Below are 23138 nucleotides of genomic sequence, written 5' to 3'. Positions count from 1 at the left end.
ATCGAGTCCAGCCCCCTGCCCAAAGGGCAGGAAGTCAGCTGGGGTCATAGGATCCCAGCAAGATAAGCATCCAATTTACTCCTGAAGGTGTTCAATGTAGGTGCTTGAACCACCTCCGCTGGCAGACTGTTCCAGACCTTGGGGGCTCGGACAGTAAAGAAATTCTTCCTTATGTCCAGCCTGAAACGGTCTTGCAGAAGTTTGTGACCGTTCGACCTCGTCATCCCTTGGGGCGCTCTGGTGGCTTGCAGCACTGTGGGGCTGTGCTCTGACAGCAGCTTGCGGCTGTACTTGGCCAAGGTCCAAAGATCCCAAATTCTGCACAGGCCAAGCTTCCAAACTTCCTGAAGCTGACTGGACTACTGACAGGCCACACAAAATGGTTCTGCAGGCTGGATCCACCCCACGGGCCACGTTTGACACTCCTATCCTAAGATGTTGATTACAAAAGAGCAGTTATGGCAATGAATATTTTAAGGCATTTATTTCAGGGTTCTGTATAGCTACTTACCACCTCAGAATCCAAGTGCCTTCTACATAAGAGAGACTGGACACAGCAAAATCTCTAAAGGATTTCATTGAGCTGTCAGCTACCACCATATAAACCAAGTTTGCTCTAAACAGCATCACCCAAGTACACAGCAGGGGGTGAGTCTACACATGCATTAAGGCACTTTGCCTAAAATGAATTAAATTTAGTACCTCCAACGTGAGGTACTAAAGCAATGTGCATTAGGCTGCACCAATGAAGTGCACGTAATGTGCAGTAGCCTATTTTACTGGACACTGGCATAACTGTGATCCTTTAATGTGCAGTAAAATAAGCTACTGCGCATTAAAGCACATATGTAGACATGAACAGGGAGTTGTGAAACAGAAGTGTGTGAATGCAAGAACGGTAGTTCCCAGAGGCCCAGGCGAGGAGTCTCCGCCTGACAACTGTCTGACTTGATGCCTCAGGTGGCCCTTTTACTCTTATGTTCTTATAATAGACTCATTCTTTGACCTGCTGATTTGGATGGATGAAAAGCAGTGTGGAAATGCATCTCAACCATATCTCCCAACAATGCAGCTGGTTGCAGTATGGAAATAAATGTGTCTCAACCATATCTCCCAACAATAAAAGGTCACTAAAAAAAGCCTTGGTTCTCTCACTACCATTACATTCACAAACTGTAACCAAGAAAAAAGGTTCAAAAAGGAATGGCCATGAGAGTGTACTGTGCAACTCACTTGCTACAGTTCTGCAGGTTTGTCTTGATAATATCATAGTCGGTGTTGTAGAGAGGCCCACTATCCTTCAGCAAAGCTTTCTGAATGCTGTAGACATGCACACTGGCAATCGTGGCTAGCTTAGACTTCATTGCTGAAAATGAAGAAGAAAACCCTTTATTAGCATGGTTTTTGCACACCAAGAGGAAAGCTGGTAGGACCTTCCAGCCCTACACTTTGACCAGTCTCAAGAGTGTGATGACAGACATGGAACATTCCCCCACCCCCAAAATGCTGTACTGGAAGCAGCAGCGTATTACTTCAACCCAGCTCCAAAGCATCTGTATAGATCAGGCACTTCAGTGGGACTTTTTGGCACTTTTAGCTAAAGCTGATTCAAACAGCTATGAATGAGCCACCTCATTAAAATGCACAATCTCTACAGACATTAGGAAAGCTGGATACAACAAACGCGACACCTCTTACGGGCACATGGTGGGCTCAGTGTGGAAGTGTGCTGAGTTTAAACTAAAGTGCTGTTTTGGGGGTTTTTCCCTCCCCCCAAATCTGCAAGCAGCCAGTTATTAAAAATGATGAATAGTAGCTTGCTGGATATCTACAGTGTTGTAAGCAGCATTCTCTATTCTTAACCTACCCACTAAGGATTCAGGCTACTGGACTCACCACGACCACATGGTACAGGTTCTCCAATCTGTACAATGACAACTACCAGTCAAGCTCAAGATCCCAGTCCATATCATCTAAGTTTTCTCTAGCATGGAACCAGAAGATCCCAAAGGACATCCCACACTCGGAGGAAGATCCTGGCGGACAACTGCTCCATCAGACAGCAAATCAAAAATTTCAACCCTGTGGGTAAAGCTCATCTATGTGGGAGACAGCTTTCTCTGTCCAGAAGTCTGACACAGTTTCCTTGTACATTCCCATCTGTTGCCTTGGATCTTGTACTTAGACTGCAAGAGCAGGAACCATCCTTTTGTTCAGTGTTTTTACCGCATTTGGATCAAGAAGGTTCTAGTCAATAACTGGGTCTCCTAGGTACTATGAGTACTATTTGTGTTATTTCTCATGCTAGACTGTGAACATTAGCAGATACCATCATCTTCCACACCCAAAGGCAAGGCACACATGATCTGGCTTCTTTAGTAAAAATACAAATATAACCACCACCACGATAAAACACCTGAGTGCATATACATTTCTCCCACAGGGAAGTGGTTAAAAGAAACATATAACAGGTGTTAGCCACTGTCATGTGTTACTAGAAGACATGGTATTATGATCACAGTACAGGAACCTATACAGAACAAAAGTGGGTATGGGAAATCCACATTAGACATAAGTTCTGAAGTTCAGCAGCAAAATTATAGAAGCCTGTTCAGCAAAGCTTGCGTGCTAAAACTGAGGGGCTTACAACTTCCAATGAATTACTAAATATTGGTATGCTTTCAGATGTCAAGGACAGGATCCAAAAATCTTTTACAGGCTGCAGTCAGAGGGGGGAGTTGGTTCAGATCAATTGCGTCTCGTGAAGCTCAGAAACTTGGGTGAATGACCAACAGCAAATGGAGCAGCAGCTTCACAGTCAAATATAGTGGCATCTCACCACCCTTGGGATGAGGGGTATTTCAGAGGTGATGTTAAGTAATATCCCAATCACTTAAGGCTAAGGAAGACCCAAATACATTTTCCCCGTGCACAAAACCATTAGCTCCAGTGCCCTATCAAAGGGTAGCCACATGCTAACTAAGCTTCCCCTGTGGTTTCATCATTAGACTCAGTATCCTGTCTTTGTCATCCAAAAAAAAAAAAAAGCCTTGTGAGGTGTTGCTGTGCACAGTTAATTACTGCTTTTGAATCTGAAGGAACTGCCTATCTGTGACAGGTGTTCAATAAAAGCAGTGCTATATAAAAATCTATTAATAAATTACAAGCTTGTAAAGTTCTTTAGCTGTGTACTCACTTTTTAAAGGTTTTAGGAAAAAATCTAAGAAAAAGTACACACCTTAACCAATTAATTTGATTAAAGCAGCTAAAGACTTTATAAGCCCTTGGCAAGATTTTAGTTTTAGTTGCATTATTGTTCCCCTCGAGGAAAAAAACCCCAAGTTAAACACATAATTCCTGAACTAACTTACCTTCCAGCTTATCTTCTCTCACTACTGCTACCTTGTGGCACTGGAAATAAAAGACAATTTATCATCATTCACCAAAAATAATACACCAGAGGTCTTAAAATTTTTAAGAGAGTGCTGAATGTACTTTATACAGATCCACAAGGAGCACAGAACTTGATCAGAGTTTCTATTGAAAGACTAACTCGTATTATTCTCTTGAGGTCTGATCTGTATGCTGATCTGTACCCCAGCACCAAGAGGTTAGCTAAAAATGGGGTAGCTAGCACATGGGAGGTGTCGAGAAGCTAACAGAGCTGAGACACAGGCTGTGCCAGGAATGAGCTTGCTTCACTGTTCCATATTAGCTCTAAATCTTTAAGAAGACGGCAGTGTTAGTCACCCAGGTTTTATCTACAGTGCAAACAGTGAGAAATGTAAAACATTCAGCTAGCAGGCAGAGGCCATGCCTCCAACAAGAATGGCATACCCATTTTGCTACCTTGTGTGTACACCTGGATTACTTTCTTAATCAGACAGCAACTGATACAAAGAGAATTAAGCCTGACAGCATTCATCAGTTGTGTGCTCAACTGGTGCACACAAACCAGAAATCAAAGTACAAGGCCTCTATAAAAACCCCTCTATCACAAGAGCCAAGAATAACAACAGCAGCAGTCTGAGCTATCCACTGAGAGTTGGAAAAGGTAACGGAACAGTGCTAATAGTAAGGGAGGATACAATAAATAAAGCAAGATGCCATGAAAAGATAACTGTGATGAGTTTAGTTTCCATTGAGTGTTCAATCTTCAGCTCTGCAGCTACCCCTACTGAAAGAAGCCTGCATTGCAGGTTTGTCAGGAACACTCAAATTAAGAAAAGTGTTTTCATCTAAAATATGAGGCTCCCATTAATCTCCTCCACATCAAAATGGTCTCACAAGTCCCAGTTATTCCAAAACCAGAAATTTTTTCCTCCATAACCTTTCTAAAGCCCATCCTTTTCCTTCAGTTCCTTCAACTAGAACTCTTGCTCAGACCCCCAGTACTCCTTGCTCTTCTTGATGCGCAAGTTGCCTCAGCTCCAGTCTTTACAACAAGCACCCTCCCTATCTTTCCTTCTGAAAACTTACTCAGTTATTAAAATTATTTTCAGATGCATTAAAAATTACATACTGCACCAAGGAGTCATCCTTGAATTGTAACAAGTTAGCATACCACATGAGAATCAAAGCAAAGACGACTTTAACTTCTGAGGTCCAGTGTAGGTTTATAAAAATACCACAAATTTCACAGAATACGAGTAAATACCTATTATTTTCAGCCTTTACAGTGGAACAAAGGCTGGTATTTACACTTTTCCAAGTTTATATTTGCAAAATACTTTGCTTTAATTACTCTTGGTTTCAGTTTAGCAAGACAGGCCAGAGAAAATATTGCTTTCCTATAAACCAGTGTATTCAGAGTTCAGAAACATATTTACGAGATGAATAAAAAGCAGGAGAGACTGAATAAGAGCTATTAGTTTCAAAACCACGAAGGGCATGAGGCCCTATTTTCCAAGGTATTTGCATCTTTAGATGCTTAAATCCAATGCCTAGTTGGATTTTCATTGGAAGCTGGATGCCTGACTTGGGTACTAGGTTACCACAAGAAATTTAATTTTGTATTTTTAGGTATTTAAATACCTTTTAAAAATCTGACCTATAGTGACCAGAAACGATGCACTGATTTGCTAACTACAGCTAACATTTCCTTTGTTTAATAATCAGGCTTAAATACATATTTGTTTTGAAAAACTTAAAATTTTTTTCTTACGATTCCACCAGAATTAAGAATTTATTTAACAGAGACAATTTTTTTCCTGTAGCGAGTACCAGTTCAGTGGGCAGAAATAGGCAGGGAGCAGACTGCAATCCTGCCCCAACCCCATGTTGTCACCATCCTGTGATCCCAGCCCAGGCCCCTGCCTGCCCATCCTGCTCCTGGATGCCACTCCCCGCCTGCTCATGGCCCCATCCCATCCGTCCAAGTTTACCCTGCCCACGGCCACTCTCCTGCCTGCTCTGTCTGCTGCCACCAGTGCTGGGTCCAGCGGCGGTGGCAGAGACACTGGCAGCAGCAGCTGGACAGAGAAAGCCACTGACACAGGGGCTGCCAGGAAACCGAGTCTGGCTGCCACAATGCCGCTGCATAAGCCTGGGCTGGGTGGGGCTGAGGGACCCACCACAGGCTGGACAGAATTCCTTGGCAGGTTGGATTTGGCCCACAGGCTGTATATTACCCACTCCTGGTGTAATGGATGCATTCAGCTGCAAATCAACATGATTTAATGGCTATTCTAACAAGAATGAGTTGGGGGAAAAGATATTACAATCTATATAAATTCAATGAGTTTCCCCAATGACTAATTTCAATCTGGTTAAAATGAGGATCTGAATCAAAGTAATTTAAAACTAACCTATGCCAATATCTCCACAGCCTCTCCCTGTTCCATCACTTACCACTTCTCATCTTCTAAACCAAGATCCTTTGTAAAGGTACCCTCCCATGTACTTTCAGCTCTTGTCTGATCTCATGTCATCCCTGTACCTCAATTCTGACAATGACATTACATGTCCATTTCTTCTCCCTAAATAGATTCCATACCTTTTCCCATCATATCACACCCTATTCCTGAGTGATCACTACTCTCTCTACCAATTCAAATATTCCCTGAAGGCAGACTTGAACAATGACACCTACATCAAACGAGCCAATTACTAATGTTAGGATTGAAAGATAATCAGGGACAGGATATATTTACCAATAAAACAGAAAAAGTTGTCCCACAATGGAGCTTTGTTATCAAACACTTCATCGTCAAACCACAGGCAATTTTCCTACCTTCTACTGTCTGTTGTTTCTATTTTAAATTCCAAGTTTTTAGTGACAAAAGTAATGCCTTCTTTTGTGTCTGCCCAAAACCTTACACACCCCGCCCCAGCACAGTGAACAGAATAAAGCGCTGAAAAGCAAAGAACTCATTATACATGACTGAGGGGGGTGAGCACTCACAATATATCCATTCTGAACAAGATTTCCTGCCACTAAATAGGTGACATGCAGCTGAGCTCCTGAATTCTCCTTTCTCTTCCTTTCTACGTAGTCATACAGCATCCTACACAGAAACAAACAAAAAAAATACCAGCATTAGCCAACTGGGAGGTAAAAAAAAACCCTTCTCCCTATGATACACCAGTGCAGAAACTTACAAGACCTCAGAGTAGAAACAAGCACAACATAGCATTTTTAACGATGTAATGTTCCTAACCAAATTAAATTAGAATTACTTCATTTATACTCATTGAATTACTTTCCCATTTGCAAACCTGAACTGCACCTACTGACCACTAACTAAAACTGACATCAGCACAAGACCCAGACTCTTGGAGATGCACTTAAAACCCCCAAAGATAATCTGTTCCAAAGATTCCCATCATTGTGGCCAGTCCTCTTGTCACAATCTAGATCTCTGAAGACAGTGATTCAAGGAGCCTGACCCCACTATCAGTCTCACAAAAGTATCTGCCATTGGCTTCCACTGATAGACTAAGGGGGCTCTAGAAGAGATAGTGCAAGTTCTCTTACAGGTTGGCTGATCTCCTATGCAGTGCTTTAAACTAGGTTAATTGGGGGGCAGGGATGCAGACAAGAGAGAGAACCTAAGATCAATGAACCACAAGTCATGCACGAAACAACCCACATAAGTACTAAGGGACCCAATGGGCATCAGGACAAGGGGGCACCAGGAGCACCCATTGGGGGGCTTAAGCTCCTCTATACTAATGGGGAACAAGTAGAGGAACTCACACTCCTTCTTGCAAACAAGAATTTTGACTTGGTTGGCCTAACTGAAACCAGGTGGGATCTTACTCACGATTGGGCAGTTAGCATTGAGAGCTATAAGTTGTACAGATGGGATAGAATAGGGAAAAAAGGGGGGGGTGTTGCTCTTTGCATTAAGGAGCAATATACATCTGCCATAATCAAGATGGGATCAGAGGAGGGGCAAATTGAGGCACTGTGGATCAGAATACAAGGGGGTCAGGGGAAAGGGACTTGGTAGTGGGGGTCTACTACAGACCGCCACATCAGGAGGATGAGTTGGACCTGGAATTCTCAAGATAGCTCTCAGAGGCCATATGGTCAAGGGACATGGTTGTCATGGGTGACCTACACTACCCTGCTGGGAGGAGCAGTCAGCTAGATCCAATTGTTCACATAGGTTCTTAACCTGCATACAGGACCTTCACCTAACGCAGGAGGTTTATGGTCCCACTAGGGGAAACACCTTACTGGACTGGATGTTGGCTACAAGGGATGATCTGGTGGGGGATCTACAGACACAAAGTAACCTAGGGGACAGTGACTATCATTTGATTGAATTCACTATCCAGAGTAGGGTGGGAAAGATAACCAGTAGGGCAAAAGTACTACACTTCAGAAAGGCTAACTTCAGTGCGCTCAGGAGATTAGTTAGTGGGGGACTGAAGAACAGGAGCACTGGTGAGATGGGAGTCCAGGAAGGGTGGCCGTTCCTAAAGGGAGCAATCCTTTGGATGCAGAAGGAGACAATCCCATTGCGCAGGAAAGGGGGCAAAGGGGCCAAGAAACCCTCTTGGCTGAACAGGGAAATCCAGGAAAGCCTAGAGGTAAAAAAAGAGGCACAGGGGCTGTGGAAGCAAGGGGTAGCTACCAAGGTGGAGTATACCTACTAGGCCCATACCTACAGAGAATCAGTCAGAAAGGCCAAAGCAGAAATGGAACTTAGGCTGGCAACAAAAATTAAAGACAACAAAAAGCCCTTCTTCAGGTATACAGGAAGTAAAAAGAAGGTGCAGGGCAGCATAGGGCCCCTACAGGACAAGCTAGGGCAATTAGTGACAGATAGGAGGAACAACGCTGAGCTCTTTAACGAGTTTTTTACTTTTGTATTCCTGAACATGGATCCAGACAACTCTCACAACTGGATCACTGACAGGCACAAAAGGGACACCAGCCCAGCAACTGTTAGCACCGACTTGCTGCAGAGACACTTGGAAGGACTGGATGTATTTAAGTCAACAGGCCCGGATGATCTTCATCCAAGGGTGCTGAAGGAATTGGCCAATGTCATAGCAGAGCCACTGGAATGGCTGTCTGAGCATTTGTGGTGCTCACGTCAGGTCCCAGAGGATTGGAAAAGAGCCAATGTGGTCCCTATTTTCAAGAAGGGGAGGAAGGAGGATCTGGGTAACTATAGGCCAGTTAGCCTCACCTCTATCTTTGAGAAAACCTTCAGGAAAATGATTAAAGATCACATTTGTGGGAGCCCACTGGCAAAAAATAATGCTGAAGGGCAACCAGCAACGGATTCATAGCAGGTAGATCCTGACTGACTAACCTTGTTTCTTTTTATGACCAGGTCACAAAATACTGGACACAGGAGTTGAGGTAGATGTCATCTACTTCGATTTTAAGAAGGCCTTCAATACAGTCTCTCATCCTATTCTCATAAATAAACTGAGTGGCTGTGATATAGATGATTACACAGTCAGGTGGGCGGCAAATTGACTTAGGGGTAGCACCCAGAGTGGTGGTGGATGGGTTAGTATTGACATGGAAAGACGTGGTGTCCCACAAGGCTCAGTCCTTGGCCCTGTGCTGTCCATTGTCTTCATCAGTGACTGGGATGAGGACGTGGAGGGCACGCTGTCCAAATTCGCAAATGATACCAAATTATAAGGTAAAGTTAACATACTAGAGGGTAGGAAACAAATCCAGGCATATCTGGACAGGTTGGAAAAGTGGGCAGAACAGAACAGGATGCAGTTCAACAAAGACAAGTGCTGCACCTAGGGAGAAGGAATCACCAGCACACTTACAGGTTGGGGGGATGACCTTCTCAGCAGCAGAAAGGGGTCTCAGAGTCCTAGCTGAATCCAAGATAACCACAAGTCATCAATGTAACGAAGTGATCAGTAAAGCTACCTACACTTTATCATGAATTAGCAGGTGCATGATGAACAAGTCCAGGGAGGTGAAACCTCCCCTCTGTGCAGCACTGGTCAGGTTGCAGCTGGAGTACTGTGTCCAGTTTTGGGCACTGCACTTCAACATGGATGTGGACAACCTTGAGAGGGTTCAGAGGAGGGTCATGCATATGGTTAGGGGCCTGCAGGCAAAGACTTACAAGGAGAGATTGGGAGACCTGGATCTCTTCAGCCTCAGCAAGAGAAGGATGCTGCCTACAAATTCATCAGACGGGAGGGTGGGGGAGCAGCAAGGAATAGGAGATGCTCCGTTTACCAGGGCACTCCTTGGAGTAACTAGGAACAATAGCCACAAACTGACAGACAGCAGATTTAGGTTAGACATTGGGAAGAACTTCTTTATGGAAAGGGTTACCAGAATCTGAAATGGGCTTCCAAGGGAGGTGGTGCTCTCTCTTACCTTGAGGGTCTTCAATAGGCAGCTACACGTGGGGTCCTCTGACCCCAACGCTCATTCCTGCCTAGGGCAGGGGGTTGGACTCAATGATCTACTGAGGTCCCTTCTGACACAAACATCTATGAATCTATGAAAAAAGTCTAGCAATGAGAAGACTGAGAGCTAAGTCATGGCTCCTATTCCAGGTTCTGCTACTTATTTAGTGCAGGACTGTATTTATCGTACTGTATTCTTGCTTCCCTTAGGCAAAATTTGCCCTTGAGTTAGCAGGAATCAGAATGTTTAAAAGATAAAAGCAATTTACATGAAGGTAGCCCAGTACCTAGGAAAACAAAGGGTTTCACATTTTATCTGGAAACGATTGTTGGTTTTTGTTTAAAAATGGAAACCAATTAATTAGGCTGAATCACTGAATAAAAGACTTGTGGGATGCATTAATTCTTACTGTTTAGCCTGGTTGACATGAACCCCCAGCGTGTAGCTCAGCCATTTGTAGGTCACCTGCAATATAAAAAACACACAAAAAACACTGCACATCAATAAATAAAAATCTTTGACTTCACCATCCAAAACATTACTCCATCATGTTTGGCTGATGTTGGGTGCAGAGGGCTGGACTAAACGACCTTACGAGGTCCCTTCCAGCCCTACTTTCCTACCACATGCTAAGTCCCACCACCCCTTGAAGCAAGTGGGCTATGAATGCAAAAAAGCAATTTGACCGATGTGAATAAGGACTGCTTGGCTGCCCCCCACCCTACTTCTATAGTATGCCAAACACAAAAACCTTTCCTGAACAGATGCCAGCTTGCATGTGGCTTAAGTGACTTTGTCCCACACAACATTTTGAAAGCAACACATTTCCAAAACAGAGATGAACATTAAGCATTCATCGTGAAGGTTGCCACTGCTCTCACACACGGCCATCAAGAAGGCACCTGCCACTGGTGCTGTAGGGCAGCACTTCTCAACCGGTGGGATGCGCAGGTCCTGTAGGTGGGACTTCAACTCGTTGCCCGATGGGAAAAAAATCATTGCACTTCAAACGCATGAATTGATTTTGCAATTTTCACAGGATTTGTTCACTACGTGGAGGTTTTGCTTTCATCACGGTGGGACTGAGGCTTTTTGACAAAACGGTTGATGGCACCAAAGGTGCAAAAGGCTGCGAACTGCCGCTGGACCATAACCCTTAAGTTACATCGCCAGCCCAGCAGCTCAGCCTGGCAACCCAGTAACGATGCGGCCACGAATCAGCCGTGTGACACTGTGCCCGTTTTGTACCCTATTTTGAATAAACATCCTTACATGCAAGATGATATTAATATTATATTATTATTATTAACTTATATGCATATACACACACACACATTATATATATAAATAAAAACATAGAATAAACATCCTTATGTGCCAGAGTTCAGCATGGGTATAATACACACACACACGCTATATTATATTATATTTATTATATTAATTATATTATATTCGGCCACGTCCCCCCACGCGCAGCGCCTGAGCAGGCCCCGACCCCTTCCCCCCGCCCCGCCGCGCCCCGCCCGGGCCTCACGACGCGGTTCTGGTCCGTGACGAACTCATCGATGTTGTCCAGGTAGAGCTCGTCCTCCATGACGGCGGCGAGAGCTGCACCGCACGGCCTAGGCCACCGCCTCCATAGCAACGCGCCTGTGCAGGCCCGCGCGACGGCGGCCGCACGCGGACAAAAGGCCCCAAAGCGGCTTCGCATCCGCCGCACTACGTCACCGCGGCTACTCCCCCCCCGAGCGGTTTGACAGACGCTCCGCTCCCCCGCCCCACGACCCCGCGCGGCGCATGCGTAGTCGGTGCTGTGACGTGCTCTAAGTGCACGTTTGGGACCACGTGCTGCTGGGTCGTATCCTGACCCTTGTCCTGGCGGAAAGGAGGGCGCGATCCTGAGCCTGTCTGTAAGATGGAGATGGATGCCACAGCCATGGGACTTGTCTGCGGGCCCAGCTGCTGGCTGGCTCGCACCGTGTAGTTATGGTTATTTTCATCGCGGTGGTGGCCTGCTCCGTCACCCCCTGCAACTGAGGATTTAGAAACCAGAACGGCCTGTTTCTGCCCTCGAGCGTGTGGCAGGAGCTTTTGCCAAACAGCTTTTGAAGGGTGCTTCAGTGAGAGGCTGTAAAGGACCAGGCCGTAGGCAGTCTGGCCTAACGGGAGGGCAGGGGCCAGGGGCTGGGTCAGGGTTCAGGAACCGCACGACCAAATCCAGAAAGAAAACCAGAGCCAAGAGTCCAAAACAGTCCAGGGTCTGGATGTGGGGATTAGATGCCGTGTTACCAAACCCGAGGGACAATTCACAGGGCAATGTCCAAACACAGACGCACAGAATTAATAACTACCCCAACACTCAAGTTTCCAGGGTATTTTATATTTGCAGACTGACGTGTGCTGTATGTTGGAAGAAGGGCTGTGTACATAAGGCCGTGATATGACAGGTGTCTGATCTGGCGTGGGTAGGGTTGCTACCTTTTACACCAGAGTGCACAGCACAAATATGTACCTGGGCTAGAAGTGATGTTGGCCAATGCTAGGAGGGCTGAACCCAGTGCTGCGCAGAGTGTGGCATGTCAAATTATTACTGGGGAATTTAAAGTGCCGTGTAATGTGCAGCACAAATTTTTTGCCGTAGTTTTGAGAGGAAGGGGCGAGAGAGAGAGGAAAGGAGGGTGAGAGAGACAGTGTTGGGGTAACTGAGTACCCCCTGCCTGTGTCTTGCGAACCACAGGTTGAGAAACCATGCCCAAAGTGACCCCACAAGTAAAGGCCATCTTCTACTGCTTTATGCAGATCACAGTAAGCGCTGCTATGAAGTAGAAAGAAAGTGGTAATGTTTATTAGGCTCTAAATAAAGCATGTCCTAACACCAGAGCCGTTGAAGACTCCACGACGCTACAGTCAGACCGACAAGCAGGTCTGTTAGTCACAGTCGTCTTGAACCTGCTTCAGTGCCATGAAAGGACCAGGACTGACAATCACCTGTTTGTTGGTGCCAGCCTTCCCGTGCACTGGAGATTTGAACCAATGCTGCAAGGTGCCAGGGCTGGAAAGGACCAACAGGTATTTGTTGTTCCCAGCCTCAGCACCCCACCATGATGGTATTACCTCCATGGAGCAATCAGATGTTAGCCCAACGTGTGTCAAGTACCATCTGGAGAAGCTGTTTGGTAGAAAAGTCCTAACGTTGCTATGCCACCATGGCCCTAGCACTTGTTTTATTGCTTGATCGATCATGTTTTAAATGCAGTTAATGTGTACCAAGTATGACGGGACAAGGCCCCTCATAGCTGAGTGCACAGCTGAGCAGTGCCGTGTCCTCGAGGAGGTAAGCGTGCATGTGTCTCACTGCAGCTCAGGAGATCTAACACCTACGCACCCTCACTGGGGCCTGCAGTGACTTGAGCCTGCTGCTGCCCCAGACAGTTGCTTCCCTCTGTGAGCCAGCAGTAATGGATTATTGCTTGTGTCTAGCAGAACAGCGGTCTGGGGGGCTCTTGCAGTCAGGGCACCAGAGATCCAGGGAAATGCCGTCCTGCTCCCCATCGGAGGTCCAGCTACAGAGCCTTGCTCTGCATCTGCAGAGCCATGGCGCCCTGAACACAAGCTTCTTCCTCAGAGCCATGCTTCTCAGATCTCACCCACTGCCGCCAGTGGGGTTATGGGGATATGGTGGGATAGTTCACATGGCTGGAGTATGGTCATGGCTGGGTATCACTTGTTCCGGAAGAGGCAGGGGAAGCAAGGAGGTGTTGCTGTACCTAGTTCTGGACGATGCAGAGAAGGCCGTATTTTCATTTCAGTCTTCACAGAGAGGGGCAACTTCCAGATGAGAAGCATGTTTAGCAGCAAAGATAGGAGTCAAAGAGTAGCCTAGAGCAGTGGCAGAACAGGCTAGGGATTAGAGAAGTGAAATGTTTTCAAGTCGGCAGAGCCAGATGGGATGAACCCATGGGTATGGGAGGAATGGGCTGAAGTACTTTCAGAGCCCTTGGCAGTCCTCTTTGACAACTCCTGGAGGTCAGGTGAAGTCCTGGATGATTGGAAAAGGGTCAATATAGTGCTGAGTTTTAAGACGGGGAAGAGGAGGATCTGGTGCATTACAGACCAGTCAGTCTGACCTTGAAAGATTATGGAGCAGGTCCTCAGGCAATCTATTTCAAAGCATCTAAAGGAGAATAAGATGATCTTAAAGGGACAGGCTTTTTGGACAGGAGGAGAGCAATGGATGATATACCTTGACTTTAGCAGGGCTTTAGATCACGCGTGGGCAAAATACAGCCTGTGGGCAGTGTCTGACTCACCAGTGGATACTATCTGGACCACCAGCTGCTCCCTGCGCCGCTCTGCTCCACCACAGTCAGAGCTGGACTGGATGCAGACTCTGAAATATGATAAGAGCCACTGTCTAAGCAACCAGTGCCCTTTGCAAGGGGCATGCAGGGAATGGATCATTGCTCTTCCTGGGCCTCAGCACCCCGCAGGTGCCAAGCCAGTGTCCATAGAGACCCCCTCCACCAGCTCTATCAGGCGTCCCTGGCGGTGGATGTGGAGCGGACGGGCTCTGTGCACGGGCAGCAGGGGCGGATGTGGTAGTGATGGCAGCTGGAAGTAAGGCTTCACAGGACACGCTCTGGCATGTGAGTTGGGGGTTGCCGACCCCTGGGTTAGGGCACATTTTTAAGATTCAGGTGTCAGCACAGGAAATGCTGCTGAGCCCCTGTGGCCCACCAGCCACCCTGGTGGCAGGCAGTAACACACATCTGCACTGGTTTAGGAATAATTCACTTCAGCAAACATTTGGATCAAGACCAAATTTAATTAGTTGAACCAGAGCTAGTTATACATTGTGTTTATTCCAGCATTAGAGGAATGATGTTCTCTTTCCATCTCCATCCCCATCCCCCTTTCCCCCCTCCACACATTGTACACACAACACAACCCCGAACAAGACATGCAACTTGTATTTAAAAGGCAGAATGAAGAAGAAAAGATCTTTCCTGGAAAATGCTGATTAGTAACTGGAGCAGCTCATACAGCTGTGTACCCAGCCAGCAGCTCGGGAGCCCTATGTGAAGCATTGCAGCATTACTTCTGCTTCAGCAGGACTTCAATTACTGCCTCTCCAATTCCCCAACTTCCAGCAGCTGGAAAAAAGGGTTTACGCAAGAAAATACAGTCCGAGATTTCAGCAGGCTAAGGCACAGAAGACTAATACAAATTCCTATCTGGCGGCATGCTGAGGAAGCTATGTTTTCCTTTAAAGATATGTGTTTAAGCAACGATAATAGCAAAGTGACAAGATAAAGAGCCATGTGAAGTCATTGACCAAATGGATTCCAAGACAGCGCTTCTGTATGAAAACAGAGCTGTTGAACAAAGCCACCATTCTGTACCTCTGATCCATCTCTTTACTCCATCAGCGTCCTACAGCCCAGTGTCTTGTTGGATTTTGGAAGCCTTTGTAGGTAAATGGAGGAATATTTGGTAAACAGGAGGCAATTTTGGACAGGCATGCTATGGAGTTGACTTCACATGAACTGGAGTCCTGCTCGCTTGTAAAAAAGACACCATCAGGCGAGTATATGGAGGGGTCTTCGTCATAATAGTTGTAAGGTCTCAGAAAAAACCCAACTGTATTCCCCACTGTCACGGTGTTGGGTATGTCCTCAGCATGTGGGATATGAAGGAAACCCGTTGTTATCCATGCAACCAGGTCCTAGAGAAGGAAATGGAGTCGAGCAATTTGCTTATTATAGGAAAACTTCTGGTTCGAAGGACACATGAGGAAAGACCAGGCAAAGCTGCTGTGAAGTGATAGCCTGTGCCTAGTCCTACGTGCCAGGCTCCTGCCCAATGAGGCTGGCTCAGGCAGTGGAATATGCTGACCTAGGATTTCCCTTAAACTTTTCCCTTGGAGGAAATGTTGGGTTGTTCCCATGACTCTGCCCTACCCCATACTCAACCCATTGTGAACACCAGCCGTCACAATGAAGGGCTGGGTCAGGAGTGGGGAAGCACAGAGTTAGTTTTTTGGTCTCCAAGATGAGACGACTGTCACAAAGAACCATTATCCCTGTTAGCAACTGATCCCTGCACCCATGAGCCAGGTTTGCAGTGTGCATCCTGCACCCCATCTGGTTCATGCCAATGAGACAACTCAGCCCACTGCAATACATAGCTGCAGAGCAGAGAGAGAGGCCTACTTACCTCATTTACGATGGTTTCATTATTGATGAAGTCAGCGAAGGCCACGGTGGGTGTCCAGGGGTCATTCTGGTTGTAGATGCTACTGCTGGTTGGCTCCTCTTCTTTCCGTTTAGTGACAGCCAGTTTGTACCTAAAGATCAAGAGAAAGAAACACGCCTGTCTTGCAGGATTTGCCCAATCCAGCAGCCGCACAGGACATGAGGCTGCCACCTGCTCCAGGATGCGGAGGGCTGTGGTATGCCCACGATAGTCCATCGGGTTGCGCGCATCATAAATAACAAAATGTGAGTCTGGGACACAGTCTATAAAAGACCTCCCACTGGCAAGCAAAAAGGGATGCTCTTCCATTTGTATCCCTCACGCCTCTCCCAATGCTAAAGGCAATGATGTTTGAGGGGCTGTGGGTAGAATAGCTCAGAGTCCGGCTGATGTGCTGTGCTGTGGGCTCATGTGGAGCCGTGCAATAGGTTCTTCAAGGGAAGGGATGGAAACAGCATTGCCCCTGATGTATGCAATTAGGCTGGGCTAAATACCTCTGGCAAGGGGCCCCTAACCCCTGTTACTGCAAGGGAGTAGTGCAGTGCTACAGGGGCAGGTTATGGGATGTAGCTTGCAGGGAGGCAAGAGAGAAAGCCGGGAGCCCGTTAGCAAGAGAGATGGGTGGCAGGAGCAGGGAACCTCGGTCTAGCCCAGATCCCCTGGAGAGAAGGAGCAAGGAGAGCGTGAGGTGGGAAACTGTGTCTGTCTACATAAGACTCAGTGATGTTTTTGTGGGATGTTCATAGTTGGGAGGCCTGAAGGGCTGGAAGGAGGCCACTGAAGATGTCCCTTGGATTACATTCGTGACCTGGCGGGCTCCCAGGGGCCTGATGAGCAGTAAGCCAGCTGCCAGAGCCCTGAGGACAGTGCAGGGATGTGGGCAGCCCAGAGCACTGTGCCAAGTGGAGCCTTACCCCCATTATTGGAAGGCAGCCTCCCAATGCTCCCAATAACATCCAAAGCAGTGGCAGATGAGAGGGAGGAAGGTAAGCGGCCGGGCAGCCAATGTGTCTGAACAGACCTCAATGGGCTGGCAAAGAGCTCCAAGTGATGTGGGGAAACTGAGGCCAGTAACAATACCTTGCAGCAGCCATTTTCAAACTTTCTAAAACCAAAGAACCGTTTCATATCACGTCTGCTGTGGGATCCCCCCCTCTCCTAAAGGTTGATGTGGAGCCCATTGGCCCGACAATAGCCGCACACTACCCACCAGCCAGCCCCACCATGACCTCCAGTTTCTGTGGGAGCCCTGATGATCTACTACAGAAGCCCAGCATTTTGTTCTGCGCCGACTTGCTAGGGCAGGAAGGCACCTGTGCTACGAGACGCCGCCAGGCTTTTCCATCTCTGACTTCTACATTCAGAACCTGCATGGCCCGACTTGCCCTATAAGATCAGCACGGCTGACAGATTTGATTAGGGGAACACCTGGAGCAGAACAGCACTGGGATGGGAGCGAGGGGACTCAGCACAGGCTGCACGTTTGCTCCCGCGGGACCAGAACTAGCACCAGGACTGCAGAGGACATGGCAGGGCATGGCTCAGATACACTGACCAAGCTGTGGCCATAGTGTGGGATGGGACATGGAGAGCAGAGGATGTTGCAACTTTGGCTGTGAAACAAGAAGTGTGTGGCAAGAAGTGTGTAGCAACAGAGGATGAGATATGCCAACGACAATGAATTTCAATAGTTTTTAACCAGAGCTGGCTCCAAAATCCCAGGGGTGGGCAAACAGCCCAACAACCAGCGATCATGAAAAGGACATTTAATGCTCTTTAATTCTATCGTATAAGAGACCTAGTCCGTATCCACTCTAGTATACCTGAGCCATGCAGCGGCTGGGGCATTCAGACACCCACAGCAGGCTTATACATAGACATGACCTAGGTATTAACATATGGATAAAAGATACCTACCTCCCCCAGCTGACGGCTCTCTCCATCGTACTTGTTTCTGGCAGATGGTCCCCAGAAAAGCTAATAATCTGCAGCCTGTAGCCTCGCTCATGGCCCCACTTGTTTTCACTGTTGGCAGCAAAATAGACATATCTGGGCATCTCCGAGTTGAGGCGAAATGCAGCCTCATCCTCCCTGTCCAAGACTTTCTTGATCAGCCGTGAGCGCTCTATCTGGTGCTCCGGACTCCAAGGAGCCTGCACGTTCTCAAACACCATGTCATGGGTCACCAGGGAATTTTTTGAGCCTGCAAGACAAAGGCAAAAACACTGAGAAATCACTTCTTGGGCCCTTGTATCCCACTTCCAAGACTGCAAAGGCTCAGCCAATTTCAGCTTATTTTTATCCTTGTTTCTACATCACAGACTCTGAACAGCATGCTGTCTGCACGGTACTGTGGGCCAGCACAGGTTAGTGCAAGCATCAAAGAGCACATATAGTACTCACACAAATGCTTTGCTAAGGCATTGGCCAGCATAGTCCTCACCAGCAGTGACTGAGACACGAACTCCTTAAAGAAGCTCAAGCTGGAATATGCACATAAGAGGCTGGTACAAGATAATGAAGAATGGTACAAGAGGTGTCGTGCTGCCAGGAAAGGAAGTCAGATGCATCAAGCACAGGATGGTTCAGTACTTGTATGATAAAGAAAGAATGGGAGCATGTAGAGCAGGATGCACAACCGGCACGGGGCAGCTCCAGACAACAAGGGAGTGTAATGCACAGTCAACCTGCTTTGCTTAGTAGTGTAAGCTGGCATGTACAGAAGAGGGACTGGGAAACTTCAAACTTGATATCAGCACGGGGGATAGAGTTTGGGCTCGTGCCTTGCTGCAGGCAATCATGGGCTCAGGGGAGAGAAAGCCCTGTGTCTAGACTGTAAACCTTTCTGAGCCTCACGCCCACCAACTCTGCCATCTTTCTTTGTGCAGGCTGCGTTCTTTGTTCACTGGAGCCAGAGACGAGCAGACACCAACTAGCAACACTCATCCCAAATACAACATTTATGCTTCTATAGCTACAGGGCCCTATTAAGTCCTCCCCAGCCCTGTGTCCATAGCTCTGATTTGTGATTGAGGGGCAAAGGGATGTGTATGAGCTTGCAATTTGTCATCCACAACTGTCCAAGACACTTATCCCCATGCAGATGGTGAAGTGGGTCTGAACGGGTGTGTAGCCTCTCTTTTGAGGCTAAAGCATATGTATCTAGCAGAGCAGGGGATCCAGAAAGTGGCAGGAAGAGCCAAAGATTGAAGAACAGGAGCATATTACAAGGCTCCAGTCAATTCAAGGTCTTGCAGCAAACAAGTCTCAACTAGGACCAGGAGCTGAATCAGCAGAAACGGGGTGCAGGAGCCTGGGGAAACACAAAGACAGACCAGTGAGAAAGGATTTTTGGCAGAGATGTCAGAAGGTTTTGTCCTAGAACAGACAGACAGAAACGATGGTACCCGTCTGGGAGGTCTGCCTCCAGCTCCAATTCACTTCCCTAGGCTTGGTTTGGCACCCCCACGAAGGAACGAGCCAACGCGGCATAAAGAAACGGTGACGACAGTCATGCCTGATGGGTTGTGAGACACCCTGAAGTAGTGACCACCCTACTCAAGTACTTAGCATGCACTGTTAAATGATCAAAAGTGTCAAAGAAAAAAGTTTGGCATTTCGCCTGTTCTTTACAAACTAATAAATCTTATTGGTCAAAGGACTTACCACCAACATCTAGGTCCACCTTAAAATTCAGAGCGTGGTTATGCATGGTCCCAAGGGTGTGCTCCTCAACCCTATTTCCAAAATCAGTACCATCGCCAAAGAAGAAGGAGGAGCTTATGTAGCCAGTGGCTCGGACTTTGACTTCCACAGCTCCACTCGAGTGGAATATGAAGTCCCAAATGTAGTCGTAGTTTGAAACGGCTGAAATAGTCCTGAACACCAGAACTGAGTTGGCCAGCCCCCCATAGTACCTTTTGTTATAATGGCGTCGAACAGGGGCTTCCAAATTTGCCTCAAAAATGCAGATGGAGTTCTTGTTCGTCTCGGGCACGAAGGAGTCAGCGAGGTAGGAGCTATCCAAATACGTCGCTAAGTAGGGGCAGTCAGCCCCTGGGACCAGCGAGAAGGCATCTCTTCCAATGCCATAGCTTGCATCCAGGTATCTGATTGACATCGCCCCTGGATTATTGGAGGTGTAAATTGCAGAGGCTTCCTGGAGGCTGAGTTCATAGACAATCCTCTGCCCCCTAAATCGAATGTCAAACAGTCGTGGCCCTGTATTCACATCCATCCCAAAGGCGAAGCTCCAGGCCTGGAAGACAACTTGGTTGCTCCTGATGCTGTAGCGGGGCCCACGAGGCTCATACTGCAAGGGCCCCACGTGCTGGTGGGGCACCCTAGGCTTCAGGGAGGAGTATCCCCCATCCAGCGGGACTTTTCTCACTTTGTCCACCTTCACGTGGCCCTTCTTGAACTCACTCTCCAGCTGCACCATCCCCTCAAAGTACTGCCCATTATAAAAGACTTTCAGCACCTTCCACCGGGAGATATTCAGGCTGCCGTGGTCGATCAGCACCTCCAGCCCCACGGGGTGCACGTAAAGGCCACTCACATTCTGGAAATGAACGATCCAGGTTTTGCGATCTCCGGACTCAAGTCCTCGAGGAGCCACAGTTTGAGTTGCCAGGTTAGCCCCGTCGTAATCAAATACCTGACTCATGAAGGTTGGCGCTTTGGGGTATTCCACGCTTCGTAAAAAAACACTGAGCTGCCTAAATTCATTGCCTAGAAGTGGTCTGCGGTTATATGGCAGCTTCCCTCCATACTTCAGCACTGTGACGTCCCGGTGATACGCTGGCTTCGGCAGGGGGCCCACCAGATACTCCGTGATGTTTGGCTCGGGCTGATTTCCAAAGAAAATCACAGCCAGTGCCTGTCGCGAGGGGCGAACTCCCCCTCGATCCAAAAACCGCAGCACCTCTGCCTTGGCAGGGAGCTGCAAGCTGATGTAGTAAATGCAGTTGTCAGCGGGGTTTGCATGAGAGGCATCTACCAGTGGCACCCCAAGGTTTTCCCGCAGATACCTCACCACTTGCACCATTTCTCCTGGGGTCAGATCAGCAAACACCAGGCTCTGGTCATTCTGGGCACCGTGTCCTGTCTCCTGGGCCTGCCAAGACCCGGTACCACAGGTGGCCGGTCTCCTTCCTCTACCCAGCAACAAAGCAACTAGAATGAAATTTACTGCTGCCGACACAGCTAAGAAAATGGAGGCAACTTTCAAATCCATGCCCCAAAGTGGCAAAGGCAGCTCTGATTCCTGATGTCTCACGGTGGGTTTTGGACTGGGCGTCCCCACTGCAAGCAGCCTGTATATCCTGCTGCTTCTCTGCTGTCAAGGTGTTTGGTGCAGAGCTGCTCCAGGTGCAAACATAATGTATGAGATAGAGGAGGAGACCTGAAATCAGAATGAATCAAAGCACAGATCTTGTTTGCTCAGCCAGTCCAACCTGTTCTCTGCACCCTGAAGAGCCACAGGATGAGAAAATAGAGGTGCAGGGTTACTAACACTTCAGAGAAGCTGTTCATCATTTTCTCAGTTATTCACATGTGAAGGCCATAAATCACGATTCATCTGACAGCTTTTTTTATCACCGGCCAGTAAGTTTTATCCCAAAGCCATATATCTCAAACCCAAAGGATATAGGTAGGACAAAGATTGCAGTCTTCAGGAAACCAAACCTGTGCGCCGCAGAGAGAGAGAAGGGGAAAGGTCAAGGGACCACTGATACCCAAGGCCCTGGCAATGGCAGAGAACTGATGAGGTGAGAGGTGCCCAGATGTCCCAGGCAGCAAACCATACCCAAGCTGCGCAGGCAAGGGAACCCCGCCAGGACCCTGTCAGACTGCCTGGGGAGAATCACCTGTCCATCAAACCCTGCACGTGAGAATGGGATCCAGCAGCCGGGCACCCAAGAAGAGGCTCTGTGCCCGCTCTGAGCATCCTGCCAAGTCACCTGTCCCAGGTGTGGCAGAGCTGCGACAAGCCAGAGGAAGCCTCCCTTGGGAAGCCATGGCAGCAGTGTGGCAGGGGGAAGAAAAGACATCCTGACCTCACTGATGGGCTTGTTCAGCCCAACCACATTCTGCTGCAGGCCTGCTGCAGCCACACAAATAAGTACAACTGTGTCAATGCCCAGGGGCTGGATGCGGTGCGGGAACCCAGCCTGGGGCGTCTGTGCCACGTTGCATAGTTTCATCCTTCCCCAGCTGGCTAGATCTATGATGAACCTCTCCCTTTCCTTGCTGCTAAGAGCCTGGATCAAACCACCAAACTGTATTCCTCCATAATTTACCTCTGGTTCACAGCACAGATCAGCGTGCTGCACTTTCTTCTGCTGTTTGAGTGAGAGAAGGGAAGGGGGTTAATGCAGACTTCTCATGGAGGCTTTTGGACACAAACACCCTTCATCAGGCATTGATGCCTGCCCAGAGGAGTTTTCCATCTATGGACTCCTCTGTGAAATCCTAGAATATATGTACTTTCATTCCTACGCAGGAGAACTTTTACACTCTTTTCTCCAATGCCTGATGAGGGGTGTTTGTGCCCGAAAGCTTGCAATGAAAGAAAAATTTTCTGCAAAAATCTTGTTGGTTTAATAAAAGACATTATCTCTACTATGGGCCCTGATCACTTCTCATGGAAAATCATTTCATTAAAACTTTGGCAGGTTTGGGCAAGCAAAAAGGTTCATCTGCCTTCCAGCTCTCTTCAGACAGGGTTGCTCAATTATATGTTAGCAAAGAGATGCTACTTATCCTCTGTTTGTGACTCTGCCTCGCCCTGCCCCAAACTGCAGTTGCTAATATCCAGATTGTCCGCGTGGGTTTCTCATAAATGAAAATGGAGGTATCGCACCCAATGCCTGGCATCTCCAAGCTGCTTGTGTATCACTTGTTCTTCTCTTTCGCTTCTTTGATTTTTGGAAAACTCTCAGAAAAACACCAACAGCAAGGGAGATGGAGAGTCCTGCCCTCTGTCGTTTCCCTAAATTACTGCTATTTCCCACTGCACCGGTGGGTG

At 47.6% G+C, this 23138-nt stretch overlaps 2 protein-coding genes across 7 annotated transcripts in view; both read right to left on the bottom strand.

Annotated features, from left to right (window-relative positions):
* Positions 1-11561, bottom strand: part of POLD3 (DNA polymerase delta 3, accessory subunit) — a 35872-nt gene extending 24311 nt beyond the window's left edge. The window contains exons 1-5 of one of the 6 annotated variants that reach the window (XM_090030815.1): positions 11388-11561; positions 10263-10318; positions 6404-6506; positions 3372-3411; positions 1234-1366 (exon numbers count right to left, since the gene is read on the bottom strand). In XM_090030815.1, coding sequence (XP_089886941.1) covers positions 1234-1366; positions 3372-3411; positions 6404-6506; positions 10263-10318; positions 11388-11447 — 392 coding nt within the window. In that variant the 5' untranslated portion in view covers positions 11448-11561. Of the gene's footprint in view, positions 1-1233; positions 1367-3371; positions 3412-6403; positions 6507-10262; positions 10319-10755; positions 11300-11387 lie in introns of those variants that run through there. The other 5 variants (XM_090030817.1, XM_090030816.1, XM_090030818.1 and 2 more) reach the window with 5 other exon arrangements.
* A 3097-nt stretch (positions 11562-14658) lies between these two features.
* On the bottom strand, positions 14659-21448 carry LOC149875453 (amine oxidase [copper-containing] 3-like). The gene is made up of 4 exons (XM_090030814.1): positions 19775-21448; positions 18026-18311; positions 16070-16199; positions 14659-15578 (listed from the first exon to the last, which is right to left on the bottom strand). The coding sequence occupies exons 1-4, from the start codon at positions 21342-21344 to the stop codon at positions 15279-15281; spliced, it is 2286 nt and encodes a 761-aa protein (XP_089886940.1). The 5' UTR covers positions 21345-21448; the 3' UTR covers positions 14659-15278.
* Positions 21449-23138: the final 1690 nt, after the last annotated feature.

Source organism: Crocodylus siamensis, chromosome 1 (assembly GCF_052110815.1).
Source record: "Crocodylus siamensis isolate JL-2025a chromosome 1, ASM5211081v1, whole genome shotgun sequence".
NCBI classification, from domain to species: Eukaryota; Metazoa; Chordata; order Crocodylia; family Crocodylidae; genus Crocodylus; species Crocodylus siamensis.
Note: the sequence above shows the minus strand (reverse complement) of the source record. Positions and strands in the feature narration are given on the sequence as shown.